Here is a 22,402-nt window from a genome sequence, read left to right as displayed (position 1 = left end):
CAACAAATTTTACAAATTAAAAAAATATTTGATACATTGTTTAATTTTTTTATTGTCAAACAGAGAAAGAATAAAAAAATATTTTGTATAAAGTATAGTTTAAGATGTAAAACTAATTTATAACTAAATTTAAACAATTTATCCAACTATCATTTTAAAAAGAAACTCAAACAAAAAATTAAAAACAATAAACAATTAACTGATTTGGTTTACTAAGCAACTATGCTTGTATAACTGTTGTAGTTATCATAGTGCTAGTTACCTAGTTGATTTTATCTAATTTAGATTCATCGTTTTTACATATTAAAATTGAATTTATGGTTGAAACAGTAACGCTTAAAGAATTCTTAGAATTTTTTACCTCTAGGACTACTTTTAACCTAGGTTTTGTATCTGAAATTAAGTAAACTTCAGAGTTTTGAATGAAACGAGTATAACTTTAAACAATAACAAATAAAAGTTTAATGTAAACGAATTCAACATAGTAACTTGACGAAACTAAACTTCTTTAACACAGATTTTGTAAAAGTAAAAAAAAATTTTTGCAAAGTTTAATCGCTGTATGAATAATTAGATTCTTTATCTTTGCTACTTTGTTTTTCTTGTAATCTTCTTCGAAGTAAAACTTCTTGGTCTTGCTTAGATATTGGCTCTCTTGTGTGCTAAAATTAAAGTATAAAAAACAATTACAAACATGTAATTACATGTATTATATTTCAAAGAAATCTGTTATAAAAACAACGTTTCAATCAAAGGTCTTTAGTTATAACTTTGTTCTTGAATATAGAAATAGATTGGATTTAATTAAGAATTCAATTACAACTGAAGATTTCTAATGGAGTGAGACATTGTTTAATACTTTTAAGTATAATATTTTTATTTTTCTTCTTAAACCCAAGTTGAGAACTCTAATTGTTACACTTAAAAAAAAGCAGACAAAACAAATTGTTTTATAATGTAGCATTTTTTAGCTGTAAAACTAATTTACTGTATATAACTATAGAAATTGCAATATACAATGTTTTAAGAAGTTGAACGCAAAATAGTTTACCTTAAGAAGTTACTTTTGGTTTACAAAAAAAAAGTTAAACTACTTTATTACTAACATTTAAGTTTAATGTTCTAATTTATGATTTAACAAACCACAATAGTTTTTTTGTAGCATAAATCAAAATAAAAAGTTTAAAATTGTTTTTGTTACTTTTAAAACTAAAAAGTAAAACATATATTTCAAATTTTATGAGCGCGAGAATTATCTGTACTACCATCAAACAACCCACGCGACATTTCTTGGTCGTGCGCTTAGTTTAGTGGCTATTGTTATGGTTAAAAAAACAGCTTTCCTTTGCTTATGATAGCTAAAAATTAATTCTAAAAAAATTTCAGAACTTTAAAGAACATTCCTGATAGTACTTTTCACTATCTATTTAAAACTACTTAATTTAAATTTAGTAAATATTTTTTTTAGAAAACTTTATGTTAGTAGAAGCTAAGCATACAACAATAACAGCAGCTTTTTACAAAATAGATACACTTAATAAGTAAATATCTTGTGTATAATCTTTTAAATGTGTAAAGTTATATTTTAAAACTAAATAAAAACAAATTGTACAGTAATCTTTCTTTATTGTACCAACATATTAACACACAGAAACATATGTTGGTACAATAAAGGAAGGTTACTGTACGATTTGTTTTTATTTATATTCCAGTGAAGTTATTTCACTAGGATCTTTTGTTAGCAAACAACTAAACTCATATTTTTGAACAGTTATTTTAAAACTAATTACTTTTGTATAACTTATATTTGATGTTTAATAATCATAAAATAACTAACGCTTTCTCTTTTTTTGTACATATGATCTCGTAATAGGGATTTTAACTTCTTTTCTTCATCCTCTTTGTCTACTTTCTTTTTGTTCTTATCAAAAAAAATTCTTGGTAGCCTTGATGTAGATTTTTTATTTTCTCTAGATTTTACGCTGCTTGTGCTGTATGAGTAAGTTGCTGAAGGAGCATCAGAAGGCCTACGCTTTTCAGCTATCACATGATTTGATGAGATTATATTTTGTCGCAAATGCGACAACTGACTTTGACGATCTTCACCTAAAACAAACATAAACTTATTAATACTAAAACTAAAAAAATTATATACTGAATTTTATTTTTATGTAAACTTTAACATAAATTTATCGATTTACGAAATTACTTATAAAACAGTGTTTCACTCAATTGATAATATTTATGGGAATCTATAACATTATAACGTTACTATATTTACTTGAGAATAGTGGAACACTTAAATTTTATAGCACATTAAAATAAACAGGGTTGCCACTCGTTTTTTCAAATTTTTTTCTAGGTTTAAAAAATTACACGTTTTTGAGTCTATTTTTAGTTTAAAATTAAGTTTAAGATAAGAAACTATGTTAAATAGTATAAAAACATTGAAAAGATACTGTAAAGCTACTTTAAATATGTTTTGTAATAATAAAAAATTTAATGATGACAAAAGTTATTTATTTATATGATAGATTTTTTGATTCAAATCGAAATTTTATGACTGAACATGTGAAAATTGTAAAAATTCCAGATTTTTTTTGCCTAAATTGTCAATTTCCGGATTTTCCAGGTAAAGTTACAACCCTGAATAAAAAAGCTGTTTCAAAAGATGTTTTTCAATAAAATAAATGTACTATTGCTAATTAAAAAATAATAATTACCAATAGTTACTTAGTCATAGTTAATCAGGTAGCTTCATATTTATTTTTGGAGACCAAATTTAAATAAGGTGAGCTTTACTAAGGGTATAATAATGAATATCATATTTTGTAAAAAAATAGCTTAATTCATCACAAGATGTTAATCTTTTCATAATTGCTGAGTTTTTCAAACACAAACAAAAAACTGTAAATAACTTGTTATAGCTAAACCAGCCAATAGGGCAATAGACTGTCTGATAAAACGTATATAGTAAAAGAGTATTTTAAATAAACCTGACTTAAGCAAGTAAATTAAAACAAGGTAACAGACGGAAAAAAGTTGTTATTATTGTATATTCCAACGAACTTGTTTAGTTAGGATTTATATTAAGAAACTTTTAGCTAGTAACTTTCCAATATTTGTTAAAGTTACTTTCAAATAATCAAATTCGTTTGTATTAAATGTGCATGTTAGTACAACATAAGTTTTATCTTGAATAAAACGCTTTATATAACAACTTTTAAACGATAATTTAGTTCTACAACTTCAATTCATAAATTATTTACTTGATTTATCAAAAATACAATGAAGAAATAGTTTGTAGATTATCAATAATAAAGCAGTGTAATTAGTTTACAAACTTGATATGCTATTAAAGAACTTTATAACAGCATAAAGTGTTTTAAATTTAAGACAAAGAAACTATAAGTGTTTTTATTCATACTTTTTTCTTGCAGCTCTGCCAACAAATTTTCAACTTCAAACAAATTTATCGTGTAAAATGTTTCAAGTAGTTCCTGATCTTGAGAAGAAATGTGTTCACGAATAAAATGTTTTGAAATGTATTTGTCGTGAAAAACTAATCCCCTGAAAAGTTTAGTAAAAAGCGTATAATTATATTTTTTGTTGTAAATCATTAACTTATGTAACGCTATTTATAAAAAACCAATTTAATTGAAAACTTTTTCTAAAAATGCTGAAAAGTAATGTTCATAATTCACAGAGGACTTGAACTAAAAGGAGAAAAAAATGTCATATTTGAAACTTCTTAGAGAACTAGTGATCCGAAAGCCCGGTTATAATCCTCTGCTATTACAGTTTCGTCTGATAACACATTGTGTTGGTCAGGAACAGCATCAAGTTGGGGTTACTTTTACGAGTATGCCTATTAGTACCTGACGTCTTATCGGGCGGTTGGGCACGCGTACCGTGCTTAGAAACTAGCTTTTTGTAAGGCTATTGGCCGAGAGCGTCTTGGGCTTTTTACTGGTAGTACTCATAGCTTAATAAAAGTTAAATATCTTATTAGCAGGGTTCATGCGCGAAATTTTTTCATTTAGCCTGACTGAGACCAATTTAGCCTGACATTTTTCAAAGTAAAGAAAATTCCCTTTAGAAGTCATTTTAGGTATTGGGGGGTCTTCATTAGAACTATTGTAGTCTCCGACTTCAACCAGCTTTATCTTAAAAATATTTTGAGCTTTGAAAATCTGCAAAAAGCAACTTATAGCTTAGTTACAAATCAATAAAATAAGATTAAATTGTGAAAAAGCTGATTACCCCCCATATGCCCTTAACATAGCAAATTCTGTGATAAGTTTTAAAATAAGTTCTATATCTAATATATTTCTAGTGTAAAAAATTAATGTATATTATTAACACAATTGTTTAATTTAATGAGCACTAAGTAAAAACATTATAACCATAAGATTTATATTAAAATGAAGTGCATTGTCGTGTTTTATTAAAATTTAAAATAAAACGCTTACACGAGTATTAAAATTCAAACAAACAGCAAAGTTGTTGAACTAAACTGTAATGTTTAAACTGTATTTTTTAAAATAATTTTCATAATTATGACGTAAATAATCTACTTAAAACAAATAATGAAAACTCTTAAATTTTTTTAGAGATTCTACAAAAGGTTTTAAGCATTTATTTTTACAAATACTGACTGAGTTTGTCTTGAATAACTAAATCTTTATTTAAAATAAATTCACATCTCAATTTGATCTTAAAAAGATTTCTCTTCTTTTTATTAAAAATATTCTAGCATTTGAATTGAGAAAAACTGTGATTCTTAAATTTTAAAATAAAAAAACTGATTTAGCCTGACTTAGCCTGATTTAGCCTGACGCGCACGAACCCTGTATTTGTGACTAAACTATAAATTAGTTATCTAAGTTCAAATAGTGGTATTAAGATATTCTTTAATGAAACGTTTATTACAACTTTTAATATGAGCTATCGTAGTTATTTAACTTAGTCTATGATGATTCTAATATATACTTGATATATAATCTTAAGATAGACCAGAAAATAAATTTTTAATTTAATCTTAGTGTTTTTAACGTATACTTTACTATATAAACTTAATATAGAACAAAATACGATACACTAATTTTATCAATATTAGAACTTACTTAACTACGTTCTACTGTTAACACTAAAATTAAAGGTTCGGCACTCTAAGTTTATTTTACAATGATACGAAAAAACGATAAAAAATAACACTCACACGCATGCAAGTCAGAGCTCGATAGTTTGTTTGCAGGGCAGTTTTTATTAAATGTATTAGCGTTTGTTTACAGTCCTCAGCAATTCTTACTGAAGTCAGAGCCAAGCTAGGACTTGAAGCGTATGAAACGTCTAAAAGTCTGCTTTGGTTGAACTACAATAGTAGATTCTACTTGAGAAACGGTTTTTAAAAAACAACGAAAACTGGAAATAAATACAAACCAATATACACTTGCTTTAGTTTTTCGGCGATTCTTACAGGGATCAATGACTCACTGTCGAGCTTGAAAAAAACGGTTGTAGCGATCAACGAAAGCTGAAAAGTGCATTGAATAACACTTGCTTTCGTTTCCTAGCGGTGTTTACAGAAGTCAGTGGATTACATTATGAATGCAATGCTGAGTAACAGTCAGGTAAATTAAAGAGAACCTTAAGAGTTAAAGGCTTAAAGCGTTTACCTAAAGAATGAGCCAAACTCCCCTAATTAAAGGTAGCACCCCAAGCCAGGCTGAGGGTCTTACAAATTAGCACATTTTAAATAAGTATTACCGTTTTTTCACCGGCGTTCAAGATAAATGTATACTACTGAACATTCTATTTAAAAAAAAAAGTTTTTAGTTTATAATATTTTATAAATAAAGAAAGTAAAAAGCGTGTTTATGTGCAAAAATTTATGAAAGTGAAATAACATTGTTGAAAATTCAACAACTTGTCCTCTACTAAACACATTGAACTTTTACAAAAAAAACATAAAATAATGTTTGTTTAATCATGTTCTCAAAAGTAAACTAAATATTTTTTAGTAAACACAAAATGAAAACATGTTTTCAAAAGTTGTTTTTTTTTTGTTTACTATTTTATTTAAGTATTTAAAAAAGCTTCATAGCCACCGTAATAAATTAGTATGAAATCAAACTACTTGTTAAGCCAATAGTGTTGTCCTTTTAAACCAGTTATATCTTCTATACCAGCAACAAGGTGATCAATTAACTGTTTATTTAAGGTTTATGTTGAAAAAATAAAAACTAAACTCAAATAAAAAGTTATCAAAATTTTATTTTATAAAACTAGAATTAGCTGTACAGTGTACAGTCATTACATTCAAAAATTTAAACAAAAAACATACCCTGTGACTAACTTCTTCGAACATACACTTATCGTGAGAATCTTCTAATCTAACACGTAACCATTCCACTATAGGTCTTATTGTAGATCCCTTTTTAAAATACTTTAAATTTAGTTTTTAAAATGTTTTTTAAGCTAAACAACAAAGTTATGTGTTTTACATGGAATATAAAAGGAATTTAGATAAATATATAACAAAAAGTGATGTGTTTTTACCAGGCGCTACCAAAAAATCTATTTTAATCCTTGAGTAAAATGTATACAGAGATAATTAAGTGTGAAAGAAAATTTATAAATATAACTTTATAGTGTTGTTTAATATCAACTTAATTATGTAAGGAAAATTAAAGTTGTATGTCTTTTTAGTTATGTCACATAACGTTTCTGCTAATATAATCATATAGAATATTTTTCAAATAAAATAAACTTTAGAATCTGACTAACTTTACATTTTATATAAAACATACTTCATTTTTTTATCATTAACTTTTATTAACAAATCTAAATTTTTAGCTTTATTCACACACACTTCAAACAACAGTGAGGGTGGCCACTGTTTTTTATAAATTTCTGCCAAGTTTTTTAAAGTATAAGTTTTCTAGACAACTTTAAGAACAAAATAAAATTTAAGGTAACAAACAGTTTAAAATAGTATAAAAATATCGAAAATAATTTCGAATGTTTTAAAATAACTTTTTTAATGATTAAAAAAAACATAGTATAAGTATTTTATATCTTATCTTGATTTCAAAATTTTACATATGAAGATTGTTCAAAGCTTCAGATTCTAATGACTTTTGTTCGAAATTTTAGGCTTTTTTCAAATATATTCCAAGATTTTAGGTTAAATGGGCACCCTAAACAGTTGACATTAGAGTTACCAAAGCTAATTAGATTTTTTCATAATTAATTTTGAGATTTCAGCTAGTTTAATTGAATTAATCTTGTGGTTAGTATGTAGATAAGTTGTTAACACAAAATCAAAGTGCTACTTTTTGAAGTCCCGTTTTTGTTCCCACTTAATTAAGATTTAAAGACGATTGAAGTATGTAAGGTGCATGTTAGAACTTAGAGCTCAAACTTTGAAAATCTATCTTGTAATTCAGATCGCATCAGATCAACCTTTCAATAAAAAATACGCAACTCAACTAGTTTAAAAGCAGAAAAAGAATGCATTTCCTGGCGTTCTGTGCTTTACAATTATTCAAATAAAAATGTCTAGTATAGTAATAAATTAATCAGCTTCCCACGGCAGAAAAAATCTTGCATGAATTGTTTTAAACCAATGTGTACTTTCAATTATAGAAAACATACTTTTAAATAGACATTGTTACTGTAAAAAATCTAAGTACAGTAACTTGCCGCTTGAATCTTTTTTAGCCAAAAAAAAAACTTTTTTTTTAAATTAAAATAAAAATAATCTGAATTTATTAAAAAAAAAAAAGATATTAGAACATAACTATTTGTCAAAATGAAATAAAACGAAAACTAAAGTAATCAGAAAAAAAGTTATGAAATAATAAACTGAGTATATTTAAAACACAAAAACTCACAGTTTATTTATTTAACGTAACAAAACAACTTATAACGTAACAAAATAATTTATTAAAAAAATAAATAATATTAAAATAGGTCAAGTTAAAATTTAAATAAAGGAAAGCATTTAACAGTGCATTTGGCGTTTACATGCCCCATGGTTGAAACATAAGTGTAAAAAGCATTAAAAAAATTATTTAAAAATTTTGATACTTAACGAAAATAATGAACAATGCAATTGATTTACTTTTAGAACTAGATATTCTTAAAAACATGTCTGTTAGTGTAGCTTGTCGTTTGGGTATAGCAGGCATATTTTATTGTTCGCAAGTTCTTTTCAAAATATTTTGTAAGTCTAAAAAAGCTGATTGTAACAATCCATAATTGTTTTTACCAGCAGCTGCTTGCATTTCTACTAAAGACAATTCTCAAATTTATTCAAAAATAAAACGGTTTGCTTATTCTAATATTTTTTTTTTAATCACTAACTAAAATTCTAAGGCATAAAGAGATACAAGAGAGTTTTAAAAACTACTTGTTTCGAATATAAACCAACAATACAATCACTCAAGACTTCTAATAACTTACTATATGAAAAACTATACTTCAAAAAAATCAACAAAGCATTTACTTTAAGTTCATTTTTATTGCTTTTTGTTTTTCAAAACCGTCGTCAGCCACCAAGTGAAATAATAACTGTACAACAGAAAATTTTGATGCAGTAGTTAGAAAAAGTTATAAAAGATAGTATGACAAAAATAAAGAAATTTTAAAAAATGAAGCTTCTGATTTAAAAGGAACGGGTCAAACATGCACGAAGGGACATTTTTTCATAGAGGATCACTTTTGCACGAAGGGTCATTTTTGCACAAAGGGCAATTTTTGCACGAGAGTAAAAAATTAGATAAAATAAAAATAAATATAAAGATAAATAAATAAGAAAAAGAAATACCGACCGAGGGTAAGGGATTCAAACTTTAACAGTTTAATATTTATACATTAACAAAAAACATTACTTGTGAATTTAAAAATTTGTAGTAAAAATTTTTTTTTTTTGAAATAAAAAGACTATTTTTTTTTGTAATTTTTTTTAATTATCTAAATTCATAAGTAAATTTTTTTGCTGTAATGTAAAGAACATTTTCTAAAATTTGAAGAAGATTGCTTGAAAAATGAAGTAGGAGATAGATTTTTAGTAATTTTTTTAAATTTCCGAAAAAATTGACCCCGAAAAATTTTCGGCCCAAAAGTTTTAATTTAGGGGATTTTTTGAGAAAAATTTGCTAACCCCCTGACTAAAATACCACGCTACGCCACTGATACCTACATCAGTTTCTTTTTAAATATACAGTACATTTCGAGTTGTGGCAATTCAAAAAAAGAAGTCGTTCACCCTATTTATGTAGATTTTTTAACCTGGTATTAAATTTAAATTGAATATTAAATTCAAAAACGTTAGTTTGAAATGATCACAAAAAAAACCGAGTTTTCAATGTATTCGTTCAAGCCTATGAAGTATAAACTACATCGAAGAAAGTATACTTTATCTAGTGAAGAATAAGTTATACTTTGTAAAGCGACCAGAACACCTGGTTTACGTCTAAAAACATCAATTTAAGCGAGTTTCTTAATCGATTATTTGTTTTGTCAATATTGTAAGTAGTTTTGCATACATTGTATTATAATAGATTCATTGTTTATTAACTAATACAGTTTCTTTCTTGAGTTTTAGTAATAATCAAACTACTTAAATTAAACTACTTGACGTTAATTCAAAGTGTGTGATATTCATAACTAAGGAATAAGTTACTTTAAGTAAGACAAATATTTGTAACTTTAGTATTGTAAGCTACTAGTAAGTAAGACACGTAGTTTAGCTAAGTACAGTGCTTATTCACTTACCTGGACATCACTTATCCGGACAGTTTCAGTCCATAAAAAAATACAAAAAACTTTTAATATTAAACACAAACATTTTTGTGTGATGCAAATATTTAAGCTTTCATGATGTAAGAAAATTTTAAAGGATTTTATTAATTCTGCAATTTAGTTCATTATTATGATGTAATACTACAACTTAAGCTTTCATTCAAACTTTGCTCAAAATTAGTTTGGTTATTAAAAACCTGTGTATAGTTTATCCTTTAAAACTTTAATTAGTAAACTAAGTTTCGATCAAAGTAGATCTTGAAGTAGAGATCTATGTATATTGTTTTCAAAAAATCAAAACATATAAAAAAATTTGTATAGTTTGTATACATAAGTTTATATGTAAAGTATGTCAGTTTAAAATAAACTTTTATACAATGTTATTTAAAATATGACTTAAATTTTTTTATCTAAGCTTTTAACGTTTTTTTTATAGTTGAACAAATTATAAGTTTTTTATAAAATGAATATATAACAGTTCTTATGTTTGATTTTTAGTTAAAAATATAATATAAAAGTTTTTAGTTCAAAAACTTTTTGTTTAAGGTGAGGTGCACGACAATTTTTAAAATTTTTATTTATAAGTTATATAAGCTTGACTTGGCACACTCAACATATCAGGTTTTAGATATAGACAAAACATCAGAAAATAAATAAAACGAGTTACACTAACCATTAAAAGTAAACTATAAGTTTGTAAAATGGTTAAAAAATGTTCCAAAGTCTTTTACAATCGAGCAAATTAGCACAGGCAGGTCGACTTTGTACGACGTTTTGAAAAGTTAATAAAAAATTAAAAACAGAAAAAGAGGAGCTGAGCTTTTATTATTTGTTATGCATTGCATAAAATACAGCAGTTATAATATTATATGAAAAAAAGTATTTTTTGTACTTATCCGGAAAATGGATATCCGGACATGCTTACTGAAAAATCTTGCCCAACATGTCCGGATAAGTGAATAAGAACTGTACTTGGAGACCACATATTTAAGACCATAAACATAACCAGTATTATAAATACATCTCTGTGGTTATATAGCATTAAGCTATAAACTAATACAATAACTACATTAGCAATGAAATACTACTCAGTTTACACTAAGAGTAGTAGCAACAGGAAAGGATAAGTCTTGTAAGCATCTATTATTTGCAAGATGGAAACTAAGCACGCCATGCGTGCACAGACATCTTAAAATACTTTCTGTTTAATAACACTACTCAAATAATTAATCCTTACCCAAACATATTAGCATAGGATTGATGTATTTTAAAAATTCAACTACATAAGTTTTAGTGTTGAAAATTAGCAAACTACAAAATTAATATAATTTTTGAACAAGAAGTATACTAACGTAAAAATAAATGTTTTAAATATGCATCACTTAGTAACTTTAAGGTAAAATGCAAAATTTTTGAATAACACTGCAATAAAAATAACGAGAAATACAAATTTTTAAGAATATTAGTGAAAATTAAGTAAAAAAAGCACTTACTTGTACAAAGCATGTAAAATAAATAACAACAATAGTTGTACAAATCATTGTCTTAATAGCTGGAACATCTTCTTTAGAGTTAATTGAAACAAGTGAAAACGCAATCGCTCCGCGTAATCCACCATAGGCCATTACAAATTGATCAACTTTTTCTATTTTTTCAAACCTAAACTTGTTTACGAAAAAGGACAAAACGAAGACACCTACAATTTATAAGTTAATTGATAAATAAGTTTAAAAGTTAATTTTTTTTTAAGTATTTGAAAACAGGTGAAAAAGAATTTTAAGATAGAAAACTAGTATTTTGAATAAAAATCATCAACTTATCATTAAAAATTAAATAAATATAAGCAATGTATAAACTGTATTTAAAAAATTAATTTAACACATTATTTATAACGTTTTTATTACAGTAACAGTTTAATAAGTTTTTGATTTAGTTTTATCTTGGTGAAGAAAGCAAAATTACAAGTTCGGTTTTAATTACTATCAAACAAATTAAGTTTTACCGACATTTTTATAACGTTAAATATATTAATAAGTTATCTAAAAGCTTTGCTGGTGTTTTAATTAAAACATTTGACTGTCTTTGACCAAGTGTATTTGACCAAATTTGTAGAAGTACTACAAAACAAAATTATATGCTTTGAATTGTTACAAACAGTAGTTATATTATAACTTTTTTAAATTTTAGGTTTTTCCAATCTTCCTGGTATGCTAATTCTTCTTTGTATTTTTTCATTATCATTTAATAAATATATGAAAAATTATACGTCAAAAACTTAAAATTTTACAACTTTATTTTTGTTTAGTTCTTTGTTTTTACTTATCGGCTTTAAAACATAGTTAACAATAAGCTTGATATTTTTTATGATTTTCAAAGTTTTTTAGATTTACATTGCAAAATATCTTAACACGTTAAGATACAGTTTTAAAACTTAAATTTTCTTTAGTACTTTTAGGGTTTAAATATATGAAAAACGGTATTTAAACCAAAAGCTTAAACTAAAATTTATATAAAATTTCTATATCTAAATTTATTTGAGTTAATTTTTATGTTAACGTCATAATATCTTTGTAATTTTACTTCAATATTTTTTATTTCTAACAGTGTTTACGACGGTTTTGAAATACTTACAGCATAAAAAACGATTTGTAATAAAAGCTTTGTAGATTATCTGACCTAATCGATTAGATTATCGTAGAAAAAACAAAAATATAGAGTTTCATATTTTTAATTTTTGTTCAACTTTACAGAGTTTCTGAAAGTGAGCATGGAAAATTATTTAGCTACAAACAAATTTACCGCTTAATTTAATAACTTAAATTTGAAAAATTGAACAAAATGATTGAAAATAATCATTAATCAAACAAACTTACTTATAGGCCGATAAACAGATACGAATATCAAAGTCCAGTAAGCAAAGTGAATATTGAAAAAGTTCCAGAAATCGCTGACAGTAGATATACCAAGAAGAATAAATATTAGCGTCTCAGATATGTTAGCAACCATTTTAAATCCAAAATGTATAGTAGTGTGCGACTGTGCTGAAATGTTGTGGTTTGCATACGCACTTAAAGTAAATCCACCAAAGACGCCCCTGGAATTTATAAGCTTCAGTATTTAACTATTGTAATCTAAAAATTTACTTTTAACTAAGAAAAAGCATAATGTTTTAAACAAAATAATATTGAATTTCAATAAGAATTTGAATACAAAAACTAACGCTACTATCCCTGACATATGAAAAACTTCTGCAGTCAAGTAACTTAAGTAGCAAAACAAAATAACCATCGTTGGTTCAACAATATGACTACCTTTCGTAAACTTTGTGGTAAAAGCACCTAAATATCCAAAAAATATACCAATAAACAATCCACCAAAAAATACATAAGCAAACCATACGAGTGAAAGTAAAATTTCCTCTGTCCCAATATTTGATGGTCCAAGCTTTATAAATTCTCCAAACATATTATAAAGTACCTAAAACGATAAAAAAATTAACGAAAAAAGTACTATAGCATATCTACTATTATACTCTTAAACTAAATTAATGAGATAGAAATTTGATAAATGTTTTCAAGCTAAAAACTGTAAAAAGACGGTAGAACAATTAATTTCTTCTGAATTAATTTCTATTTAGTTCGAAGTTAGTATATATTCAAAAATTTTGAGCGAAATGGCGTAATAATATATAAGTCGAGTTTGATAATACAATGTAAATTTCGAAGTTTATATTGTATTTTTGATATAATTTTTAAACCAATAATTTAAAGATAAGCTATTTAGTATAGGCTAATAAAATAAGTAAAAAATTAATAGAAATATGATAAAAACTTAACAACACTTAATAAAAATGTTATGTTATAACGTCGTATCACTCATAAATTTTGTACAGATACTAATTTTGAACGTAATAAATAAAATTGTGTAGAAGACTTTATTCATAAAGTATCAAATGCGAAACATATGTAAGTCAGTGTTTGTCTTGAAACATGTTACTCTACTTTGTCTATAAAGTATCGATTACTCATAATAAGATTTTAACAAAACAGCATATTTTCTTTACATATTTCGGTTAAATAATCATTAGAATTAAGTTTGGTTTATTAGTCAAAACAACTTTACATAAAGCTTACAACAGCAACTCCATCATTTAGTAAAGATTCACCAAAAACAACAATGAACAAAGTTATATTGACATGAATTTCTTCAAACACAGAAATGACAGCAACAGGGTCAACAGCTGATATAATACTACCAAACAAACAAGAATCAAGAATAGTTAAACCACCCAATTCATCCATACCTAAATTATAAGTAAGAAATTTATAGGAACAAGATAAAATTTTAAAAAATAAGTTCATGTACAGGTAAAAAATATACTGTTGTTAAAATTAACTAGAAATATGTAGTTATTCAAGTAGAACTGTGCCTAACAACTCACCACTTAAAAAACCTAATTTATAAACTGAGTACAGTGAAAAGCCTATCGCTAATGTATTCATTAGTGTGCCAAGAATTGCAAACACCATGATAGTTCCAATATTATTAAAAAACGCTAATTTTGGCATGTGATATCCAGCTTCTATTACAATAGGCGGTACAATGAAAACAAAGAACACGTGTGGTGTAAACAGCTGGTCATGTAAGTCATTCCTAGGATCAACAACATAAGCTATTCCACCAATAAGCAACCCAAGGCAAATCAAAACACAGCTTTCGGGTATTCCTTCTACATACTTGTTTATTTCGTGAAACACTAAAGTTGTTAATAAACACGGTTATTAAGTTAGATATAATTTTTATCAAAAAGAGTCTAAACACAAATATTTCAGTCAAATTTAAATCATAATTTTCGGTTAGTTTTTAGGTAGAACTATTTTACTCATGTAAATATACTAATAAATTAATTGACGCACTTAGATTAGCTCTTTTTTTTACAAGTGTTTATTGTGCGCATTTCTTTCTTTAGAGTTCTCGAATTAGTTTTTTGGCTCATTATAGTTTTAATTTAAGCAGGTGGTGTACGACTCGATGACTTCTCGTACACTAGGTTTTTTGACAAAATTATTTTGCAATTTTCGTTTTTTTGTTTGTGTTCAATGAACTTATTATTATGAAGATATTTATTTAACTAAGTGTATGGGACTTGTGATCGAGGCCATTTCTCACTTTCGATTTTCAGGACTAACTTAATTTGAAGAATAAATGTTGATTTCAAAAGTAGTATTATTATTAAAATTAAGCCGAGCGATTCTCAATATATCGAAAAATTACCATATAAAACTTGAAACGGACATATTTATGAAACTTAGAAATAGGTGAGAAAAGACAGTGAATTACAAAAATTTGTTGTTTAGGTTTAAAATGAAGTAAACACTACAAAAATAAACATAAAAAATAAACATTCTGCTTTAGTGATATTCTTTAAGATAATATTTTGTTTATACCACTTCTTAATATTAATAAGTATACCTAATAGCTATAACTAACTTTTGAAAAACTTTATATCCACGCATAATAAATCTAGATTATTTTTGTTTAAAGAAAAAATTTTTTGAAAACAAGTTATTTTATTAGATACACAACTGTTTTATAAATGATACAATAAAAAAATATTTTAAACATTACTTTAAACTTACTTACATAATTTACAAAGTCCCGAAATTATAAGAGCAGCTGCTATATAAAATGGCGTTTTGTATTCTTCAAACCTGACATGGACTATTTCAAGTTTTTCATCTGAGAAAAATATTGTTAAGCACCTATACCTTAGTAAAAAATATTTACTTTACAACGATTTATAATTTTACTAGATATATGTTCAACTCAAGCATCTAAATTCAAAATCTCTCGAATACATTATTATATGTTAAAGAGAACATTTCTAATCTTTAAGACAAAGCACAGTGGGCTGGCAAGCGGTAAATGACTTTTTTAGTGACTAGAAAATAAAACTAAGAGCTTATCATTGTAGACTAGGTTTCTTCTTTTCAAAACTGTATTCTTTTTGTGTTGCTTTAAGTTTTTAAGAGGTTATGTAAGTTTAATTGCTGTCAATTTTGTTGATTTTATGTTCAAAACTTACCCAAATATCCTTAACTTTACGTCAAAATTAAAGTTGTAACAACTGCAAAAAACACCTGAGATAATTATATATACCTAACATTTTTACCTTTTTTGTATAGTTATTATTGAAAACTAACTAGTAATTTGAAAATATTTTAATACTTTCTTTTGTCTTCAAAATTGCTATTTTTTTCAAAAACTCTGTTTTAAGGTTTTTAATGAAGTTCAAAATAACAAGGTATAATAAAGAAGCTAAACAAAAACAAAATTTTTAAAGATTTTTGAAAGCAATATGTAGAAGATTTTTACCTTTTTTTTGAAATAAAAAAACAGTGTTTTTAAACAAAATAAAGTTTTTAACTTTGATTTTTAGAACAAATTATTTTAGTTTTCGATAAACACTATACCATACTTAAGGAAAATGGTAGAAAGATTAGTTTTAAATAAGTACATCAGGTGTTTTTATGTAGTTTCAAGAAAAATTCAAGAATTTATAGCTTGACCCCCTATTGAACCCACTGTGCAAAGATTATAAACTTCAATGGTTATTTTATATAAAACATTTTAGTTAAAGGTATAAAAAAAATTCTTGAATTTTCAATTCATATATACATATTAAGGGCATAAGGGGGTACCTTTTTCACAATTTAGTCATATTTTATTGAGTTTTAACTAAGCTACAAATTGTTTTTTAAATATTTTTAAAACTCTAAATATTTTTTGAGATAAAGCCGATCGAAGTTGAAGACTACAATAGGTTCCTTATGGGGCGCAAACTAAAACGGCAAATAACTAGAAATCACTATAAATCGATCACCTCCTACATTTTTTGAGATAACTACCTCAAACTTTCATGTAGGAAATGTTCCTAAATTCTGTAGGAAAAAAAAAATTTAAAGAAAGACAAAAAATTTATGACATTTTTTTTTGTCATAAATTATTTGTCTTTCTTTTTTTTTAATTTAAAACATTTTTTTTTAAATTTTGTTATGAAAGAATTTTCTAAGTATTGCAAGGAACATTTCCTGAAAGTTTGAGGTAGTTATCTCAACAAAAGTAGGAGAAGATAGATTTTTAGTCAAATAGTCTTTTTTCGCCGTCATAATTTGCGCCTCCCATAAGGGATCTATTGTTGCCTACGACTTTGACCTGCTACATCTCAAAAACTACTTTGAACTTATAAAATCTGTAAAAGCACCTGGTAGCTTACTTTAAAACTCTATAAAATAAGATCAAATTGTGAAAATGTGAACACCCCCTATGACCTTAAGCTAATATAAATTTATAGGCTAATTTTAGAGTAAACTTTCGTAGAAAAATAGCGATATTTCTAGGAAATTATTTTTTTTTTTAATATTCATACTAAATTTCAATTTTATTGCGAGAAAAGCTCAAATAGTTTTTTGATATTTAAATATAATTTTTTTATTCTGTAAAATAAAACATAATTTTTTTACCTATTGCTGTATTTGATAAAGTAACAAAACTATTTTATAGCCTAATAGTAAGTTGACAGTAATGTTTTTTTGATAATTTATGAACTGAGAAGATCAAAAAATGGTTGTCATTAAAATAACGATGTTAAACAAAAGTAAATTAAAAACTAGATTGTTAATTCATTCCTTGCCATTAAATAGTCATAATAATATATGTTGACTAACTTACTAAAATAAATAACGTATTAAAGACTAAGGAGCTTAATTGTATTAAGTTTAAGAAATTTTTCTAAACTTACTGATTAAAACTTTGAAAATATTTATATAAAAATGCTTAAATCAGTCCAGGACACAGTCAATTTTTTGTTTGTTATTTTTCTACGGCATCAATAATTGAAAAAATCAAAGGATAGTTTCGAAAAATCTACAAACTTTTATTGCACATAACAGAAGTTGAAAACGTTTTCAGATTTACAATCCGTGCTCAATAAACTTTCGATAAACTACCACTTTATTTTATTTTAATGATTAAAACTTTATTATTATTTAACACTTTTTAAGGAATTTCCTAAAACACCTTCTCTTAATATATAAAAATTTTAGTTTAAAGTTGACAAATGACCAATAACTAATACCATACTACTAATCAATGATGAGAACAAATACATAAACAAGTTAATATCATAAATAGTTGTAAATAAAAATAAGTTAAAAATGCTTTGTTTTAAAACAGGGTTTCCCAAACTCATTTATTAAATCGCCCCCTTTTTGGAAATTTGGAAAAAATTGCCCCCCATGATTTTATACACTAACTTTCCTCTTGAGTACGCACTTTTGAGTTACATTTTTTCACGAGAGTAAAAAAAAAACAGAAAAAAAAAACTAAAAGATAAATTAATAAAAACTTTAAAAAAAAATAGTTAAAGAATAATAATAATTAAAATACATAAATAATTTTTTTTTAAGAAAAGATTTCAACCCGTGCAAAACTGTCTGCTCGTACAAAAGTGTCTTTTTGCAAAAGTATCTTCGTGCGATTTTATCCCCTCGTGCAAAAGTATCTTCGTGCAATTATGGTCACTCGTGAAATATTGTCCCCTCATGCAAAATTTGACAGTTACCCACACTACCTATACTTAAAATATTTGATTATTATGTGAGTACATGATAATCAAAAGTTACTTTTTTCAATTTAGTAGTGCAAGCTTAAAAACAGAATATTGGTCTCAAAACATAACTTACAAAATATATCTTAATTAACAACAACTTTTTTATTCTACTAAAAAATTGATTTAAATACAATTTTATTTTTAAGTCTAACTAAGTGACTTTTCAAAAAAGCAATTGGAAATATCATGAGTAATAGTTTATAATAGACAACATAGATTTTTAAAAACAATTTATGATTTCAAATAGCATATATGTCAGGTTATGAAATGGTGAGAGGGATTCCATTCATCTATGACCTATGTAGTTGTTAAATGAAAAAAGATATGAATAAAAATATGTAATTTATTTGAAAATAGAAGTCCTAAGCACTTAAATTTAACTTTTTATATATTTTACGAGTCCTTTTGTTGATGTGAAGGAAATCCCTTAGTATTTGCTGAGTCAGCATAAAAAAATTATAAAGATTTTATGTTTTAATTAGTTTTTAATATGTTTGGGTAAGGTGGGTTAGGGTTAAGGGTATAAATAAAAAATAAAATATTTTGGGTAGGGTGGGTTAGAGTTAAGGGTATAAATATTAAAAACAATTAAAAACATAACTGTTTAATTGATGATTCAGCAAATATTAGGGGAAAAACCTTTGCTTTAAAATCGGATCCATTATTTACACAAACAAAATGGACTTTTTTGTTTAAGTTCTATCTCAGGGTCAAGTATTCAATAGCAAGCTACAATTAGTAAAATAGCAAGCTAAAAAGTAAAAACTTTATGACTGCCCAAAATTTCAAAATCGATAAGTGAGCACTATACTATAGAATTTTTGACATTTAAAAGCTTTCTTTTTGTTTAAAATATTAACGCATAATAAAAACAATAAAAACTTATATACGGCATGTAAAAGGACTATTTATCATAGTTTAAACAGTAAATGAGTATATTGCTAACTTTAAATAATAAAAGAGCAACACTTAAACCTTAAGTTTTTTATATTTTAATAATATATAAAAATATGCACGATTGTAAATTTCAAAAACTTTTAGTTTTTTAATGGACAATGAAGCACAAAATATTTTATTTTACTTATTTTAATACAACTAATTATGACTATTTTAAATGGTCCTCGCTTTTTTCTTATCTAAACTGTTTTTAAGTAAGACATGACTCATGTACGTTTAACTAAAAATATCATTATTTGAACATGAAATCACTCATATTTCTTTTTCTAAAATTTTCCAGGTTTTTGAAATCACAAGTTTTTTTGTCAATTTTTAGTATAAAATTCAATTTAAGAAAAAAATGCACTAAAAAGTATAAAAATATTAAAAAAATACTGTTTTGCTGTTCAAAATGTGTTTTATAAAAAAAAAATTCTAAATGGCACAAAAAATGTACTGTGTATGACAGAATATTCCTAAAAAATCTAAATTTCATTATTTTGCATGTTAAAATTTTAATTTCATGTTTTTGTGGGTTTTTAGTAGTTTTTGTTCATAATTCCAAATTTTTCCATTTTTTTTTAAATTTTTATTTATTAAAGATTTTTCCAGGCTTATTTGCCTAAATTCTCAAAGTTCAGATTTTTCTCGGTTTCCAGGTTTTTGGCAACTCTGTTAATAACAACTTAATCTGATTTAATTCACTTATGCTTGATTTAATTCGTTAATCCTGGAGAACAATTTTTATTTGCACGTAAATATTGTCCAATAAAAATCCAAGCAGTCAGCCGTGCAAATCTTAGTAACACTATTTCTTATGCAATATATGGTCGTTCTCTACGTGCTGTGTACAACAAAAACCGCCCGCTTAACGTAATAGTGAAAAATGGCACTCCAACCCACGAAATAAATAACTTAGTATACGTTTTAGTTGTCATTGCGGAAATGACTACGTAGGTCGCGCATCTCAATGTTTCGAGGTCAGACGAGAGCAGTATGTTACGTAAAAGTTAAAAATGTTCATTTTTAAATGGCGATATAAGCCTAAAGGTGAAAAATCATCCTTTCATGAATAATAATATCGTCAACAATCTTAGTTGTACTAAGAACTACGTGAATAGTAAATGTATGTTCAAAAATCTTTCGAAATTCGGTTTTTGTATTGTTTTAATTTAAATTAAATTTTAAGTATCTTTTCTATAAACTTAATCGTTATTATTAATTATTCAACTAATTCTATCTCTAACATAACTTTATATCAGTAATGCATAATTTAATAAGTTAAATTTAAATCTTTACACTAATTACTTATTTTGGATTCTTTATGACGTAAATGTTTTTAGCCAAATATTCAAATAATTTTCCACTTAACTAAAATTTATAAAATTTTACTATAATTTTTTTGCAGACTAATTATGTTGAGCGCTAAACTAAATTTATAATTCAATTTTTCGAACTTGCAAAATGAGTAATATTTGTATACAAGCTTTCTTCTAGAAATCAGTACTAAAAATAACCTTGTAATTTCATTGTATTTAGGTGTAGTTTTACGACAGATAATTTATTTTAGATAAATCTAATTAGTTCAAACTTTTGCTAATTGTTTTTGTCTTGTATTACTCTTTTTATTACTTTGTTACTATAGAAATTAAAAAAAAATCTCTTATTAGCTTTGTATTCTACTGATGAATATTGCTCGAAATATATCTAGTTTGATGAACAGTATGTCCTGTATTTCTTATTGTCTAAAAATAACTTTTAGTTTGATACCATTTAATTTAAATTGGATGCTGTATTTTTAGCAAACTTCCTTCTAATGAATTGTATAAGATTAATATTTATTTAATTAAATAACTTTTAATTTCTTTTGTGTTGTTTCCATTCAAGGTCTCATCAGCTTCTCTTTTTCCTCTACTCAAAAACCTTCGTATCATTTTAAAACCTTTATCATCTTGTAAACGTTTTCTCATGGAAAAACCTTTAAAATTAAAGAATTTTACTATAACACAATGCTGAAATTATACAGCTAGTAGCTTTTATTCAGTAAATATATTTAAACATGGTTTTTACTACTTAATATTTGAGCAGAAATGTTTATTTACAAAGGTTAAACCTCATCGAGTTCAATTCATACAAACACTCAGTAAAAATAAACACATAAAAGGGTATATATATTTGATAAAATTTTTAATTAATCAAACTATTACAATTTTTCACATTTTAACTATTGAGGGCCTAAAAATACTACTACCATAGTTGTGAAAAAAATATTTTAGTTCAAAATTATAACTTATTAATACTTTGTTTTACGTTAAACAAGCGTTTAATAAAATATTCTTATAACTGAGTTTACTTGATGTTGCTAAAAGCAACAATAAAATTAAGTGAGGTAGATTTTTCTTTGAAAATAAGCTATTTGTTACATAAAAGTTAACCTGACATACTATAAGATTTATATAAGGACGGCTTCTGCTGTTACTTCCAGTCAGTAAAAGGCAAACATCAATCAAGTAGGTAAAATTAAAATAACATATACAAAAAAAGTGTTTAAAAAACCTACAGGAAAAAATATATCATAGTATACAATAAACATATTACATCTTATTAAAAATACTATCAACAAAAAATATTATCAAAAAACGAGATGTTTTTATTGTTAAATCAAACTTTTTTCTTTCTAATAACTTTTATTACTTGCAAACTTAACATAACTTTTTTAACAATCTTGTAAAGCACTGGAAAAGCATATAAAGTTTAATTTTCATAAGAAATCTAGAATTAAGTATTTGAACAAAATACAACATAAAAATACTTTATAATAACGGAAGTTATGTGAATATAAAACCCAACAACAATATTGTAATAACAACTTAGAAACGATAATACTACACGGTTTTAAGGCCGGCTGTTTAAAAGCTCGGAAAAGTTAAATAGTAAGTAGTAAAATAGGATAACTGAGGAAATTAGGTTTTTACAAACTGAATA

The 22,402-nt window shown here is 25.5% G+C and overlaps 1 protein-coding gene across 1 annotated transcript; it reads right to left on the bottom strand.

Annotated features, from left to right (window-relative positions):
• Positions 1 to 364: 364 nt before the first annotated feature.
• LOC145829542 (sodium/hydrogen exchanger 3-like) lies at positions 365 to 21,387 on the bottom strand. The gene is made up of 12 exons (XM_082937381.1): positions 21,273 to 21,387; positions 15,454 to 15,549; positions 14,252 to 14,566; positions 13,944 to 14,113; positions 13,031 to 13,287; positions 12,684 to 12,904; positions 11,304 to 11,506; positions 6,347 to 6,436; positions 6,140 to 6,210; positions 3,428 to 3,570; positions 1,838 to 2,106; positions 365 to 662 (listed from the first exon to the last, which is right to left on the bottom strand). The coding sequence occupies exons 1-12, from the start codon at positions 21,385 to 21,387 to the stop codon at positions 552 to 554; spliced, it is 2,061 nt and encodes a 686-aa protein (XP_082793507.1). The 3' UTR covers positions 365 to 551.
• Between the last annotated feature and the right edge of the window lie 1,015 nt (positions 21,388 to 22,402).

Source organism: Thalia democratica, chromosome 2 (assembly GCF_965202585.1).
Source record: "Thalia democratica chromosome 2, ktThaDemo2.hap1.1, whole genome shotgun sequence".
Taxonomy (NCBI): domain Eukaryota; kingdom Metazoa; phylum Chordata; class Thaliacea; order Salpida; family Salpidae; genus Thalia; species Thalia democratica.
The sequence above is the reverse complement of the archived record's forward strand: the minus strand, read 5'-3'. Positions and strand labels throughout refer to the sequence as shown.

Excerpts from the sequence above, each read along its gene's own strand:
- LOC145829542 (XM_082937381.1), bottom strand. The coding sequence starts at position 21,387 with ATGAGAAAACGTTTACAAGATGATAAAGGTTTTAAAATGATACGAAGG. Across the intron at positions 11,507-12,683 it reads ATCTGTTTATCGGCCTATAA|GTGTCTTCGTTTTGTCCTTT; the intron begins GTAAGTTTGTTT and ends TATAAATTGTAG. Across the intron at positions 6,211-6,346 it reads TCGAAGAAGTTAGTCACAGG|TTAATTGATCACCTTGTTGC; the intron begins GTATGTTTTTTG and ends TTAAATAAACAG.